The sequence below is a fragment of the Parasteatoda tepidariorum genome, chromosome 4 (genome assembly GCF_043381705.1).
Source record: "Parasteatoda tepidariorum isolate YZ-2023 chromosome 4, CAS_Ptep_4.0, whole genome shotgun sequence".
NCBI lineage: Eukaryota > Metazoa > Arthropoda > Arachnida > Araneae > Theridiidae > Parasteatoda > Parasteatoda tepidariorum.
The window spans coordinates 76,944,269-76,959,810 of record NC_092207.1 but is presented as its reverse complement, the minus strand read 5'-3'; the positions used below and the strand labels follow the sequence as shown (position 1 = coordinate 76,959,810).

The window sequence follows — 15,542 nt, the reverse complement described above, 5'->3', positions numbered from 1 at the left end:
TTAAATTTATTGTTTAATGCAGGTTTACGCAAAAATAAATAAAAATTTCTTTTTTTTAATATTTTTTTTAGATGCAACCATGTTTGTAGATTTGCAATACCATTCACTCACTTAGCTTGTTAAAATTGAGTTTACAATTAAATTTTTTTTGTTATTGTATTACTTATCATTTTTATCATCGAATGCTTTATCATTTATGTACCTATATATTATAAAATGCATAAGTTAATTTCCAATGTATTCTGTTTCTAACAGAATATAATATATAGAATATTTTTCTTCTCAAACATGCTTCACTTCAAGTTGAATTTGTGGGGAGAGGAGTTATCAACTATGCCATCCTTCATATATCAATAGGTACCTCGAAATAAAATCAGCTAAACACGTCTTATATACTAGTGAATTGGAATAGATTATAGTAGTGGTAGTTACACTACATTACTCCCCCACCAGAAGTTTATCTGGGTTAGAATGGATATCACTAGTTGATTCATTGTCAATTTTTTGCAAAAGACTGGGAGAGCTGTGTTCACCGGGTTTTTTAATGCTGGTTGGTTGTGAGAGCTGTATTAAGTTCACAGTTGTGTACATGGTCGCTCCTGTGTTGCTAGTATTAGCAGTCTAGTGTGTACGAGATCCATTGGTGTGTGATCAAGATTGAGTAGTAACAATGCAAGGAGAACAATATCGCCCTCACAAATAGCAGGTCAAATGTTCAATGTGTAACATCCAGATCACGTCCAAAAGTCACCAATGTGGGGGAGAGGAGTTATAAACAATCGTCTGTCTAAAGGTACCTCAAGATAGAATCGAGTTAGCACGTCTTATATACTAGTGAATTGGAATAGATTATATAGTAGTGGTAGTTAGACTACAAATTTGAAGGGGAAAAAAAGTGTTTAGATATGTTCTCAGGGTTTAAGTTTCTGTGACTTAAAATTGTTTAGGACAGGACAGATGAGATCACCTTTCTCAACCTGCCCGAAAGTGTAGTAAAAATTCAAAAACCTATCATTCTGAAAATAATTTTAAAAAAAGTTCCAATTGTACTGTGGGGGGTGGAGTAATCGACCATGTCAACCTTCATGTCCGTCTACTGAGCTGGGTTCGGTGAGATTGTTGCACTCTCATGTGCAACTCTGCTGCATTCTCAATTTCGGGCTTCTTTTTTCACCCTCTGATATCGAACCGAAAAATCTCTTGGAACATTTTATAATGGCTAATATAATCAAGAAAATAGTTCTTTGTCAGAAATTATTTATTTTATCATGATCATGTAAAGTCTTTGAAAATTATTTTGCATTTTGTTATTGTATATAGTGCTTAAAAGTATTTTGGAGTGCTTAAAAAATCCTTAAAAGGTGCTTATTTTTTGTTGAAAGATTTGGCTAAGCACCCTGTATTTATTTACTACTTTCTTTTAGTTTGCCCTTTTAACTGATTGTAGAACTTGCTTTGGTTTTTTTTTTTTAATTGGAAGAGTTATTTGTTAAAAAAATAATTTTACTCAATAATTATGCCAACATATTTCAGAAATGATGTATAATTTTATTGCAATATTACATACATACACATATTTTCAAACTATGAACTACAAAAGAAGTTAATGATATATTTCATAACAACAATTCATAAATGTGATAATGCAACTATACAATTTTAACAGTTTTTGTAGGTTCAATTTTAAAATCATTAGATTGATTCTGGCAGATTGTCAATGCTATCATAAAAAGCATTTTAAAGAGATAATTTTGTTTATGAAATTTTGTATTCTAAATTTTGATCAAGATTTAAACAATCCATTGTACTTCAATAGCTTTAATGTAATGCATTATTAAAATTGCAAATATCAATTATTGTATATATATATATATATTTATTTATATACTTACAGTAAGCTCATTTTTTTCAGCTTGTGCTTAAACCCAGTTAAACATCAAAATTTGTAATAAACCATAATAATTTTGTCATTTTTTTTTTTAAAAATCACATAACAATATTTTACAAATCGTGCACTTGAAAGAAATATGCATTTACAATTAAATTGGTCCAGCCAATTGGAGTCACTAGAATATATTGAGTTGGCACAAATAATTTAACATATAAATAAGTACAAAGCAGATGCTAAATGTGCGCTAGCAACAATTAATGAAAACATAGATGTTTCACAGGCAAAAGTATTAAAAAACAATCGCTCTTAATCAAATAAAATTTTCTCTCTTCCTGTCTGGATGCGTTGTTTGATAAGCTCATATCTGTAAGGCTCCCTATAATATATGTCAGTTAAGTTAAATGTGGGTGCGCAATCATAGACAAATTGAGAGTATACTCTTTATTTCTCACAATTGCAATCTATTTCACAATAATTGTTGAAAAAATCCCATTTGTTTAACCTGTCTTGTTATATTAATGTATCTTTTTTCTCTTCCACAACTAAAATGGGTGCAACGTAATAACTTTCCAAAAGCACATTTATTTGAAGAATATTAACTGCCAAATTAAGAGATCTGACTAAAATCTTTTAAAAAGATTTTAGTTAATAAACAGATTCAACTAAACTGTTTAGTGTATTAAACGTTAAAAATACTATTGAAACAGAACATGAGGATGAATTTTAAAAATTCACAAATCCTTCATACCTAATTCCGAATTTAGGAAATTTCCCTCTTACCAAAAAAAGAAAACGAGAGAAGAGCAGCAAATATTTAACAGGTCGAAGAGAATCATATTGATCATTTTATTTTTTAAGTAGATTAGTTAACAAATTTTTTAAGTTTGTAGTTATATGATTTTACAATTTTGTAGTATTGGGCAACATTTAACAAAATATGAGAGTTTAGCTTAACTCATAAACCGTTGGTTTCATATACTAAGAAAAATGCAATCCTTTTAATATTAGGAAATCAACAATATTGATTGCATAAAAGAGAATAAATATGTCTTGAGAATAGGAAATTTAAATAGATCTAGACTTGACCATCACTGAATCCTAAACAATCTGCACCATTTGCTTGCCTATAATTTTATATAAAGAATTTTTTAGCTTTAAGAAGGTACTTGTTTTCAAATATGAGCATATTCACAGCACCAGAGTTGAGCACTTCTAATCTTAGTTGACATAATTTGTTACATAGAATCTGAATGTTTCACCACAGCGGTGATTTATTCTCTGCTCTTTTAGGTGGGGGTGGAGGTGGATGTTTTTTAGAATGCTTTGCTTCTGCTTTGGGTTTTTCAGCACCAGACTTAGACTGAGAATTAGACCTCCTGTGGTTTTTATCTGCGTGTGTCGGTAAAGGAGGGGGTGAAGAAGGTGACCTCTGTAAAGGACGAATTTCTTCGGGCATGGGCAGACAATTTGGATCCCTAAATCCTAAAATTTGGTGAGGTGCTTCTGAGTTGTCGGAAGATAATTGCTGCGCAACTTTCCATTTTTTGACCATTACTTTTTGAAGGTTACGCAGAAAAGATTCTGGCGGATATTCCTCTTGATCGTAGGGTGCTGCAGAGGCTGAAGCAGACCTCCTCTGTGGAGCAGTGAAAGCTGACGAAAGCTTAGTATTTTCACTTCTTTTGGGAGGCGACGGTTTGAATTGAGATCTAGATTTCCTGTCAGAAGCCATTGGTTTGGATGGTTCGTCTGATGGAGATATTATAGAATGTATCTGTAACTGAGCCGGCACACAGGGGGCACTAGTTCGTCTACTTCGTGAGGATGCACGGGGTTTCGGATTGTCTGCATAAGAAGTCCTTCTACAAGGCGGAGAGCCTGGTGTTGAAGCATCGGTCCATTCACCACAATCATAGACGGATAACTCCAAATTCATATTCTGTCTAGAAGGTTTTGGTTTCACTACAATGAGTCCGTTATGGTGCTGAGAAAGACGCGGTGGTGTGCCGTGGGCATCACTCTCCGACTGCCTGCGTCGGACGCCTTTCCTGGGCTTTGGTGGCACAGCTGGTGATAACTTTTTAGAGTTTTTCTCGGGGCTAGAAGTTTTGTCAAAAGTATCATTTTGTAATGATAGTGGAGGAGGAAGAGCACTGATACTAGATTCATTTAACCAGTTAACATCTGTATCATCGTCGGGCAATGGTGGCGGTGGTGGTAAAGAGTCTAAGCGGAGAGTATCGGTACGAAAAGCTTCTGGTGGAGGTGGTGGAAGTGTGTCAAAATTCATACAATCTGACCCATTTGGCATTTCAAGTGGTGGAGGTGGTAAAGGCAAATCTTCACGCATCAAAGTAGAAGGTGGTGTGTCCTACAAAACAAACAATAAATTTAAAATGTTATGTATGATGATTATAATTTGTTAATTCTTCATTAGAAATAGTTGACAAATTTTTTTTTTTAAATTTCCCAAAGGTTTAAAAAACAATTGTATTAACTTAGCTTAGTTACTTGTGTAGTAAATTGTAGTTGTAAGTAGTAAGTGTAGTTGTAAGTTTTAGTAACTTGAGTTTGTAAGTTACTTTGTAACTTGTTGTTGTGCGACTCGAAGAATAAATTTAAGTAAGGGACAAAATACAGTTTCATCAAATGAATGAAGGTAAGTATTTTGTTGTAAGATGGTATCTTTAAATATGTAATGAAAAGCTTCTGTCTGATTGCAAATACACTCAAACTAAATGCAACACAATATGTTATTTTGAGTTAAAAACTTTAATTTTTATCTAAAAAAGGTAGAGGAATTCTTTACAATTAAAGTAAAAGCTTCTGAAATTTAATTAAATTCTGTGGGATGCCCTTGTTAAACAAAATCATGAAAAAAACATAGTATTTTATTTTTGATTAACCTCTTCAATTTTTTGAAATATATAAACATTGAGCAGAATTTTTCAGTATAATTCTTGCAGGTCTTTTAAATTTGGGTTCAATTTTTCTGCCCTGTTATAACTTAAACATTTAAATGCAAATTCCATTTTTCAAAAAGCCAGAACTAAAAAATTTGCCGTCAAATAAATCACCTCTACGACTAAGTTAATAGTTTATAACTTATTTATTAACAAGACAAATTATTTATCATTTTAAGCAAACAAGCCGCATAAGTAAATTTGGGAAGTTTTTTAATCTTTTATTATAAATTTTTGCTAAAATTAAAATATACTTCGGACTCATTTAGACAGTATATTAAGGTCTGCATAATTTAGACAGTTTTCATTAATCTCAATAGTCAGCTACAAAGGGTACTGGAGGAAACCTTTACACCAGCCTAATAGATAAAATAAAATAAAAAATTCATACTTGAAAGCTTTGTTTTGGTGATCTTCGAGACAGGCTGCCAAAAGATATGCGATCATCAGTCTTTGATCTTCTCAAACTGAAGCGCCCACATGTTGATCTTCCTAGACTTCCATTTAAGCTACCATTGCAGCTGCTGCCACCACTTCCACTCCCATTGCTCATGCCATCCAAGTGAGATGTTTCTTCACCTGATTGTTTGGCTAGATTACGTGTCGTACTTGTCAAGGGTATTTTAGGAGTCATACTTGGTTTTCTTTTGATTGTACCTGCAAGCAATAAGTGATTTTGAGTTTTCATTTTGGCTATGAAGATACAAGAAATTTTTTAAATGATTACTACAGTCATTTTAAAATGCATTTTTAAGTAGAGATCTTTTTTTTTTTACTACTGGTATTTAATTTTTGTTTTAGCAATTTGCTTACAGTTGGTACAACTGGTAAACCAGAAAAACAGGCTTTAGCATGTTAAGTGCCATAATCAAAAGGCAAAGTAGAGATCTAATTAAAATTACTATTCCAAATGATGCTACCTAGTTGCATGAAAATTTATAAATACCTTGATTAATAATGCTTGAGTCACATGTAAATGCACTGGCACTGGTAAATGCATCTATTGTTTTTTAAAAATATGTAAATGCATCTACTAAAAACACTCATTTTTTATTAAAAAATTAAGTGCACTTATAAATTTTTATAATTATATATTTTTTTATTTTTATATTTTTTTTTAATTTAATTTTTTATGTCATAACTTCTTATTTATTTTTCACAATGAGAATTAAATTTATTATTAACATTCTTTTCATTATATTTTTGATGTGAAATGGGTCAGATAAAGTATTCATGATTGCAACACAAAATTGTTTTAATATTAACAGCATCAAATCAATTTTAGGTATGTGAAGATGGGTTTAAAAAGATGTTAACAGTGAATGATACAAATATATTATCAGTAAGAGTCATCAGAATACTACCTGTTGTTTGATTCAAATTAAAACAAGTGGGTCAGATAAAATATATATGGTTGCAATACAAGTTTGTGTAAACATTAACAGGTATCAAAAGGTTTTAGATACATGAAGATGGGTTTAAATAGATATCAGTAATGAATAATCAATGAATTAGTAAAAATATTAGTAGTTATTCTGTTGTCTATTCAAGTAAAATAATTTTATCTACAGTTTGTTTTTTCTCTAGATTTTTAAAGAAAATCAGAATTTTTTAAATTATTTAAATCAGATCTTGGTAGAGAAATTTTTTTTCTTCTCCATAATAATTATTAAAATTTCATTATCTTTAGCATACAGTGAAGAGTTGTGAAACACCGACTTACAAGGGAAACTAGGGAAGTGTGACTCGCCAATTTTGAAATAAACTAGTGGGATGTATGACTTATAAGGAATAATTTTAGGGGGCAACATTCATTTCGGCCCATAGAAGGTCCTGTGAAAGATAAAAAATAATTCAATATATAGAAAAATCGGTCTTTTATTACTTCAATGCAGATTATTAGTTATTGTAATTGTCTCATGCTCCAATTAATTATTAATTAATTGGTTAATTAATTGATTTGCTTATTAACAAATTAATTAGCAAATTAAGTATTTGATCATTAATTAATTAATTACTAATTAATTAATTATTAATTAATTGATTTGTAATTACATACTCCAATTAATTTGGAAAAATTTTCAGAGAAAAAAAATTCTAAAAATTTGATGTCAATTTTTCTTAAAATTAACTTAACAGGTTTTTCTGAAAAACAACAGACATATAAAATTTTCGAAATCCATTTTGACAATAAATATGCATTATATAGTACGTGAAAGTACCACAAAATTAATTGGAGTATGAGATAATTACAATAACTAATGATCTGCATTGAAGTAATAAAATACCGATTTTTCTGTATTGAATTATTTTTTATCTCTCACAGGACTTTCTATGGGCCGAAACGAATGTTGCCCCCTAAAATTATTCCTCATAAGGCATACATCCCACTAGTTTATTTCAAAATTGGCGAGTCACACTTCCCTAGTTTCCCTTGTTAGTGAAAATCTGTACTTTTATGATCAGATAAGTCATTTGGACAATAAATATTTGTTCTTGTATATATTTTGATCATAGCATGATGCTTTTGTTTACACTCAACATCTTATGATATAAATTTCTTGTATAAATGATACATTTTAAAAAAGATGCAATTTTTTTAAAATTGTCTTCATTGTTTCAAATTCTATATTGTCTTAATTCCATGAAAGAGATTTAGAAATGTAAAATTAGAGATGTCTAAAATAACAGTTACTAACAAAATAGTACAAATACACATGCCTAGAAATGCTAAATATCGAGTCCTAACTAACTCATTAGTTAAAAAAACTTTATCTGATGAGCATTTTAATTTTTTTACAAATGAGCTTTCAAATTTTTGATTACGCAAATGTACTCTTTGATTATCCAGATTGCAAATTAAGTTCTGTGCAACCTCTTAAATTCTTCACAAACCAAAAAACATGCTACTTATGATGCCTTTTAATGTCATAATAAATTTCTAAGTTTATAACGGGAGTATAAAAAAAAAACGATTTTGTAAACTTTTTGTCCACATCTAATTTTTTCTAAACATCACAATTATATTTCATGTATGATTCAACTTTGTATGCAACATACTATACTGCTACTTTAATTGGTGGTGATACACTTCAGAAAATAGTTATAACTTAGTAAATAGTAGCCGTAGCAGTAGAAAATATAGATTAGTAATGGCTTAGAAAATAGTAATAGTAATGAAAGAAACAAAAAGTTAAAAGATTAAGTTTATTCTAATTCAGACAATCTTAAAAAATATAGCCATGCATTTTCTCTATATATAATTTTTCAATTCAAGCATCTATCATATCACAGTTGTTTCTTTAACGAAAGCTGATTCAATTACCCATTGGGAAATCCGTATCAAACACTAAATGATCAGTTGTGGGTGTGCCACTTGATCTTTCAGATGGGCAACCACTGCTGCTGCTGGCGTTTGATTTACTAGATTTGCTAGACTTGATGGAGTCTTGGCGGCTGATCACCCGAAGCTTATGGAATCTCTCTAAAGTAGTGGGCAGCTCATCCTCTAGTTGATCAATGTCTGTGTTCTTCTCTGATGTCTGAGAATTGTAGCCAGAACTGTCTGTTATGTCAGAGTTTGCAGCTGTGCTCTTGGCAACAGAAGTGATGGAAAAACTTCTCGCATTTGCCAAATTCTCTAGATCTTCTTCAGCCATCTCTCTCAAAAGCATGTCGTAGTTTTCTTTCAGTTGAAGACCATACTGCAAAGTTAAAATCAGTCATAAATATATATGCCCAATTACAAATTAATGTGTATAGTTTGTTTTTATTAAGATTGCTTAAATGAAAAATGGACATGTGTGAATCAAGTACACTTCCTACACTTTCTTTTAATAAAAACAAATCTGCAAGATTTGAGTCAGTAAAATCAGATAAAACAATTTGTATCAAAATTTGTTAGAAACTTTCTCAGATATTTGCATCAGTAGTTTAAAATTTCTCTGTTCTTGACAAAAAAATTATTTTTTTTCCAGTTGGAGATTTTAAAATTAATTTCGAATGATATCAAGCCGTTAATCAATCAAAATCAAGTAATGATTAAACTGAAACAAATTCTTTTAATAGAAATTTTTCTATAAAATTTTTTTTAAGACACTACATATCATAAAACTAATATCTACAGATGCTTAGGATTTACAACAAAATACTTACTTTAGCAATACGAATACCCATCACCCACTGTTTAAGAGATTTTTCATCTTCTGCACACATGTATTTGATGTATTTTGAAGATTTTGTCTGTATTTGCGGATGCTGAAAAAAAAATATAGAAAATATCAGTACTATGCATATCATAGTCATCATATCATAGTATTAAATACATTCAAATTTTAAACTTAAATAATATTTACACATAAATATTGTTCTGACAATATGAACAAAAATATTTTAAATGTAAATATTTTTTTCAGCAAGTTTTGCTTAAAATATTAATAAGAAACAAATTTTGTAACACAATTACATAGTTGTTTCAGTTAAACGTATAAAAGTCTGGTTAAAATGTTAGTTTAAGAAAAATTCACATAGCACTGTTTTAAAGGCATAAATATTCTCTTGCAATTTAACAAAACAATTAATTTTAAACAGCTTACGAAAATCTTAACGCCTATATGAAGATATCAAATAAATTTAACAATATTGTCTCAATTCCTTAATAGTTTCATTCATAATCAGCTTTAGTGTATTTTCAATTAATTTGTCGTAATTGAAAAAAATTTAATATGTTAAGTGACTATTTTTTAAAACACTCAGATTCTGAATGGATGTGGTCTACTGTTAGTTAAGACTATTCTACCCATTTTAATTTATTCTAAAAAGTTTTGAAATAATTCTGTTTTTTTAAGGTAAAAAATTGTATTTTATAAATATTTAGTGCTCCACCCTCCCAAAAAAGGTGAACAGTTTAAAATAAAATGCAAAGTAGATATTTTTCTAACCAAACTTCAAATTTAGGTACTAAGGTTTCAGATGGTGCTGTTAACAGAGGAAAACTAAAACAATGCTTTCAAAATTATAGTTTGCAGCAATAACATTTTGCTGCTTGAGGATAAATTTAACAGATGCCTGAACAAATATTTCATTTGGAATAGTATGACATGCAGCAGAAGAAAACATTTTGATTATTTTTCCAATCAACAACATCAGTTGACACATTTTGTAAATATTTTTGAAATTTTAAAATAGAACAAAGCAGACCATATATAGCTTTCCATTTTTTTAAAAATAGATTTTTCAAACGTTTGGGATCCTTGGTAGTTTTCTTATGAGTCTATTCATTTTAAAGTTAAACTTAGTTTCAAGTTCATGAAAAAGTGACTTTATTCATACACTAAGTTCTTAATTTAGACTTAACTTTCTACAATCATTGAAAAATGTGCTGTCTCTTTATGTGTAATTTTAAGAAATTTGAATGAAATTGATTATATAAATATTTTTATTTTTACTCAGGGCATGATTTGTGGAAGAAACGAATAACCACATCTATTATGTAGAAAATTTAAAGATAAAGCATTTTTTTATTTAAAGAGCACGATAATTTTTTAAGAGTTTAATGTTTGAGGTAATAGTGTTAGCAGCTGATATATATAATTATTTTTAAAAAAAATTGCTTTTAAACACTTCACCTCACATTGTTGTGGGTTGTTACTATTCTTTCAAACCCTTTACTGTGTTAAAAATATAGAACATCACTTTTTCTGAATTGAGCTACTGCAGAGAGTTTCAATTTCTAATTAGTAAAAATGAGGCAAAGACAAACTCAAAAAACATCTTATTTTGAAAATAAAAAAAAACTTTCTGAAAGGAATTTTCTAAAAGGTTTTCTGAAAATGCCAAAAAATATATTTGTAGTTAGGTATATAATTATATTTTGAATTGTGATAAAAGTGTGAAACATTTGTTTATACAAAGTTTGTTACACAAAGAATAATGAGGTAGTATATATGTTTTTAGTTATAACCCTGATGTCTTTAAAACATATTTTGTGTATAATAATTATAAATTAAATAATTAAAAATTTTTATTTATAAATAAAATTGTAATAATTTTCCATTTAAATTTATATGGGATGCATTTTTGACTAAAAGATTATTAACTGTGAATCCTTACTTTAATAGCAAATCCATAATCTGTGGGAGACTTGTATTTTTTCTTCCATCCAAACCCTAAGTAAACATTGTTCATGTCAAAGGTTGTCAGGCAAAGTAAATCTTTCGAGAGCTAAAAAAGAAGGAAAGAAAAAAATTACATCTTTCACAAACCTAGCTTATACATATCTTACATTCAAGAAAAGTAGTATTTTTCTTTCAATCAAATGTGTACATACTTTTGATTTTCCTTTAGGACAATAATAAAGCCCAGATGCTCGTAAAACAAAGAAATGTTTCTTCCAAGCTTTCTTTCCTTCACTTTTTAAATAAAGAGAACCTTCTACTTCAGGAACTCCAATGTTTGACATAGAAAAATATTCCTAAAATGTTGAAATAACAATTTAGAAAAGCATTCAATCATAATGATTAACTGCCAGAATTCAATGCATAATATATCAGTCGATTGCCAAAGTTTGTGCTCCATTTAAAAGTTAACATCAAATGAAATACAAAATATTTTCATAAAAAATGTTTTTTTTTTCTTCCATCAATTACGTTTCGAAGCCAAAAAAAAAAAAGATTTTGATTTCTTCCATGAAAAAGGTTTTTTTTTTACCATTAAAATTATTTTATAGTGAACAGAAAATTTGAAATTCTGAATGGACAAGGTTAGGCAAATCTGGCAGATATTTTCTTTTAACGACCTTACTTTTGCCGTTTTTGTGAGAAAAAAATGGGCTTTTTTTCATTTATGATATGTTGACATTTTGTTTGAATAAAAAAATTACAGCTTAATACATGACCCTCAACATTTTGTTTATGGTTGGTCACATATTTCTGCATTCTTACTAATGCTCGTAACATTTATAATTTTTTTAAATTTATTTTAAGCAGTTTGGATCCAGTCTGAGTTATAGCAATCCTCTATCATATGAATATTTAAATATAGAAATGTTCAGAATAGTTTAAAAACTATGTCGAGATTATTATAACGAAAACATTTCCATGAGAGCATTGCAATCACCACATTATGAATACCAACATATTAACGCAAATCAAGATTAGTTAGAAATTGAAATTTCCATTTAAGTTTTTTTTTTTTTTTACTATTAAACAATGTAAGGAAAGTCTTAAAATATCCTTACATTAATGGGCAGATATTTGAAAGATTCTAGAATAAATATTCACATTGGTTTAATAAAAACTCTGTGTAAATTTAATAGTGGATCTTGTTTTGATTAGAATATATTAACTATTACATTAATTAAAGAGTTGTATTATTTTTTTTAAAAAAAAAACTTCTAAAATCAAAATTATAAATCATTAAAATGCCTTTTTATTAAAGGAAAAAAAAACTAAACTATTATGAAAAATTGACTAACTTTCAAGATAAAAATTAGTAAATATAAAAATTGTAACGGAGAATTTGTGCAAAGCAAAGTTAATATAATGGGGTATTTCATAAAACTTAAGACTATTTACTTTTATTTTTTATTCCTTTATTTTATTAAAATATATTTTTTTTACAAGGGCATATATTTTAGATGTTTTAACAGAATTTTTTCTTGGTCTATAGTTTATTGGTTTTGTTTAGTAAGTTTCTGATACTTAGTTTATCTAACAATATTTTAAAATTATGCAAGAAATCTTATTAACTTACATCTAACAGGCAAGTTTTCGCATCATCGTCTAATTCTACATTCTTTTCTGAAGAGCTACACCCTAAGAGGTAATTCTGTAAAATAAAAATGTAAAAGAGATGTTTAAATACGGATAATATTTTGTGAATACAAATGAAGGAAAACAAAAATGATTAGTAAGAAATATATTATAGTTATAAAATTTTTTTAATGATAAATAAAAATTTTAATAAAAGGACTTAAAATGTTTCAAAATTTTTTAAATAAAATTTTAAGTAAATGAGATATTTAGAAAAAAAAAATTATAAGGCTATTTATAATAACATTCAGGAATTCGTTATTCAAATAAAAAAAATTCCTTAAACAGCAGAATTTTAATAGTTTTTTGTTACAAATAGTAACTAATGAAACAAAAAAAATCTTTTAAATTATTATGAAAAACTTGCTTTAATCTTGATTGTAGAAAAGAAGGGGAAAAAAGCAGGATGCAGTAAATCGTACTTTTCAATTCTTTGATTTTCGTTTTTCTTTGATTTTTTTTAAATAATTAGTAATTTTGGGGACATCAAGTATATATTAATAAAAACATCGATAATACATTAGTAAAAATTGAAAAAACATGACAATCAAAGCTGACGTTATCAGGGGGTACCAGCTAGTACCCCCTGATGACGTCAGCTTCAATTGTCATGTTTTTTCAACTTTTACTAATTTTCTTCATTGTCTCATTTGTTTAATGCCTCTTTGTTCTCTTTGCTGCTAAGTGCATTTTTTCCATTTGGATGTTTTATTTTTATTAATTTTTTGCATTAATATTTGAATTCTTTTCTTTATCGATAATACATTGTTTCTTTCTCGTATTTATGACCTTATATAACAAATCTTATAAAAACTGAAATGAATAGTTTAGTGGAAGGATATGTTAAGTAAATGTTTAAAAAATTAGATATAGAAACATATTTATAAAACACATTTTCCATTAAAACGGTCTTATTTAAAGACCTGAAACTTTATAATAAAGCCATTTAACTAGAATAAATTATTACTTTATACTTATGATTGGTTCAAACTTGATTTTTAAACTAATGAAGAGTTTTCAAACGATTTCTTTGCATACTCTTCCACCACTAAGTATTAATGTATTTAAAGTAAACAAACCTGTGGATTCAAAAAGAGATCATATTTTTCTTTTCTTTCAAGAAAAAACAGACGATTACAAGAGTCTCTTGTCCATAAGAGCAAATTTTCAACCACATGTTCATGATCTTCATAAACCCGCTCTAAAATAATAATAAAATAAATTTTAAGCATATATTTTTTTTACATTAAAAAGAGTTATTTTGTGATCCTTCCGGAGTTTTTGGAAAATATTAAACTTATATTACTTATGCTTTTAAAAAATACGAGTTTATAGCCAGTGAGTTCGTGAAAGTAAAAAAAATATATGGAAGTTCTGGACCATACATTAAATATTATTCACTAAAAATATTATAACTATGATTTGGAAAGTCAAGTATTAGGAGAATAAAAAGTGATAAATAAAATTTAGATAGTTTGGTGTGGTACTCTTTGTGAATTACTTCTATCAAATCAAATTCATTTCTATTTCTTTCCTTGATAAATTTCATGGAACAAAGTATAATGCATAGCAATGAACATAATAAATTTCTGCTTGGTAACTTAAAAAAAAGAAGAAGAAAAACATATCAATAGGTACATTTATGTTTATGATATGACTTTGATTGCATGTAAATGTTTTTCTGTGCAATCTTGATATTCCTGAGAGTTTCACCTTGCTTGTGCTTCCTGATGAAAGTTATAATCTTTCATTCATTAGTATTGATTCATGGGTTCCAGTTTTTATTTTCACACTGTGCATTATATACCAAATGACTGAATAATTAACAGATATATCAAATAATTGTTTAGGATTAATTTTTCCAAACAGAAATTTGTCCTACTATGAACTGATCGGTTTCAAGTGAATCACAGAAGTCAAGCACCACTACCAGTGAGCGGGTGGGTGACCGCTTTGATCAGCCTGCGAAAGTATCGAGGGTGTGAGGCGTCGGTCCTCTTTAAACTGTTCTACCCTAAAGGGCTCGACTTCGTGCTCAGTTTCCTAGGCGGGCATCCTGTCTGCAAAGGATCAAAATTGTTACATGTCTTCGGATCATCCTCAGGGATGTTTCCTAGACCTATCGACAATAGTCGATTGTGCAGCTTTAGCGTGACGTAAATAAAGTAATAATACTACACTAACAGAGTTTTTTTTTAAATTATAATTAATTAATAAATATTCGAAATGCCGGCCAGGTGGCCGAGTGGTTAGCTTGTCTGACTGCGGAGCCAATGGCCGCGGGTTCGAATCCCGCTCTGGGCATGGATGTTTCNTCTACCCTAAAGGGCTCGACTTCGTGCTCAGTTTCCTAGGCGGGCATCCTGTCTGCAAAGGATCAAAATTGTTACATGTCTTCGGATCATCCTCAGGTATGTTTCCTAGACCTATCGACAATAGTCGATTGTGCAGCTTTAGCTTGACGTAAATAAAGTAATAATACTACACTAACAGAGTTTTTTTTGAAAATTATAATTAATTAATAAATATTTGAAATAGATCATAAAAGCATACCTATATATAACTCTGGTATCTGTTCCACCAGTGCCCATTTAGGATCCATGGAAACATGGTTCTTTTCTACTAGCAGTTTGCAAACATGGCCCACTGTCATGCGCTCGTCTATAAGTAGACTCTTAGCGCTGTTATCAGCACTAAATGCTTTTATAAACAGCTGAAAACGAATAATAAAATATATTATAAGTAATGTAAAATGAATTAAAAATTAAGAGACACAATTGGTAATTAAATAATTTTACTTAGTCTTTATTTATTCTAAGTATTTCAAACAGGTTTTAAACATTAAGTTTCTCTGTCTCTTTTTTTTTTTTTTTTTTT

The 15,542-nt window shown here is 28.9% G+C and overlaps 1 protein-coding gene across 3 annotated transcripts in view; it reads right to left on the bottom strand.

The window, feature by feature from the left end:
- Positions 1 to 1,527: 1,527 nt before the first annotated feature.
- Positions 1,528 to 15,542, bottom strand: part of LOC107436524 (amyloid beta A4 precursor protein-binding family B member 1-interacting protein) — a 145,459-nt gene continuing 131,444 nt past the window's right edge. For all 3 annotated transcript variants that reach the window (XM_043041600.2, XM_043041602.2, XM_043041601.2), the window contains 9 exons: positions 15,219 to 15,378; positions 13,745 to 13,866; positions 12,607 to 12,681; positions 11,183 to 11,326; positions 10,966 to 11,076; positions 9,010 to 9,111; positions 8,180 to 8,558; positions 5,246 to 5,511; positions 1,528 to 4,262 (listed from right to left, as the gene is read on the bottom strand). In XM_043041600.2, coding sequence (XP_042897534.1) covers positions 3,147 to 4,262; positions 5,246 to 5,511; positions 8,180 to 8,558; positions 9,010 to 9,111; positions 10,966 to 11,076; positions 11,183 to 11,326; positions 12,607 to 12,681; positions 13,745 to 13,866; positions 15,219 to 15,378 — 2,475 coding nt within the window. In that variant the 3' untranslated portion in view covers positions 1,528 to 3,146. The remainder of the gene's footprint in view (positions 4,263 to 5,245; positions 5,512 to 8,179; positions 8,559 to 9,009; positions 9,112 to 10,965; positions 11,077 to 11,182; positions 11,327 to 12,606; positions 12,682 to 13,744; positions 13,867 to 15,218; positions 15,379 to 15,542) is intronic.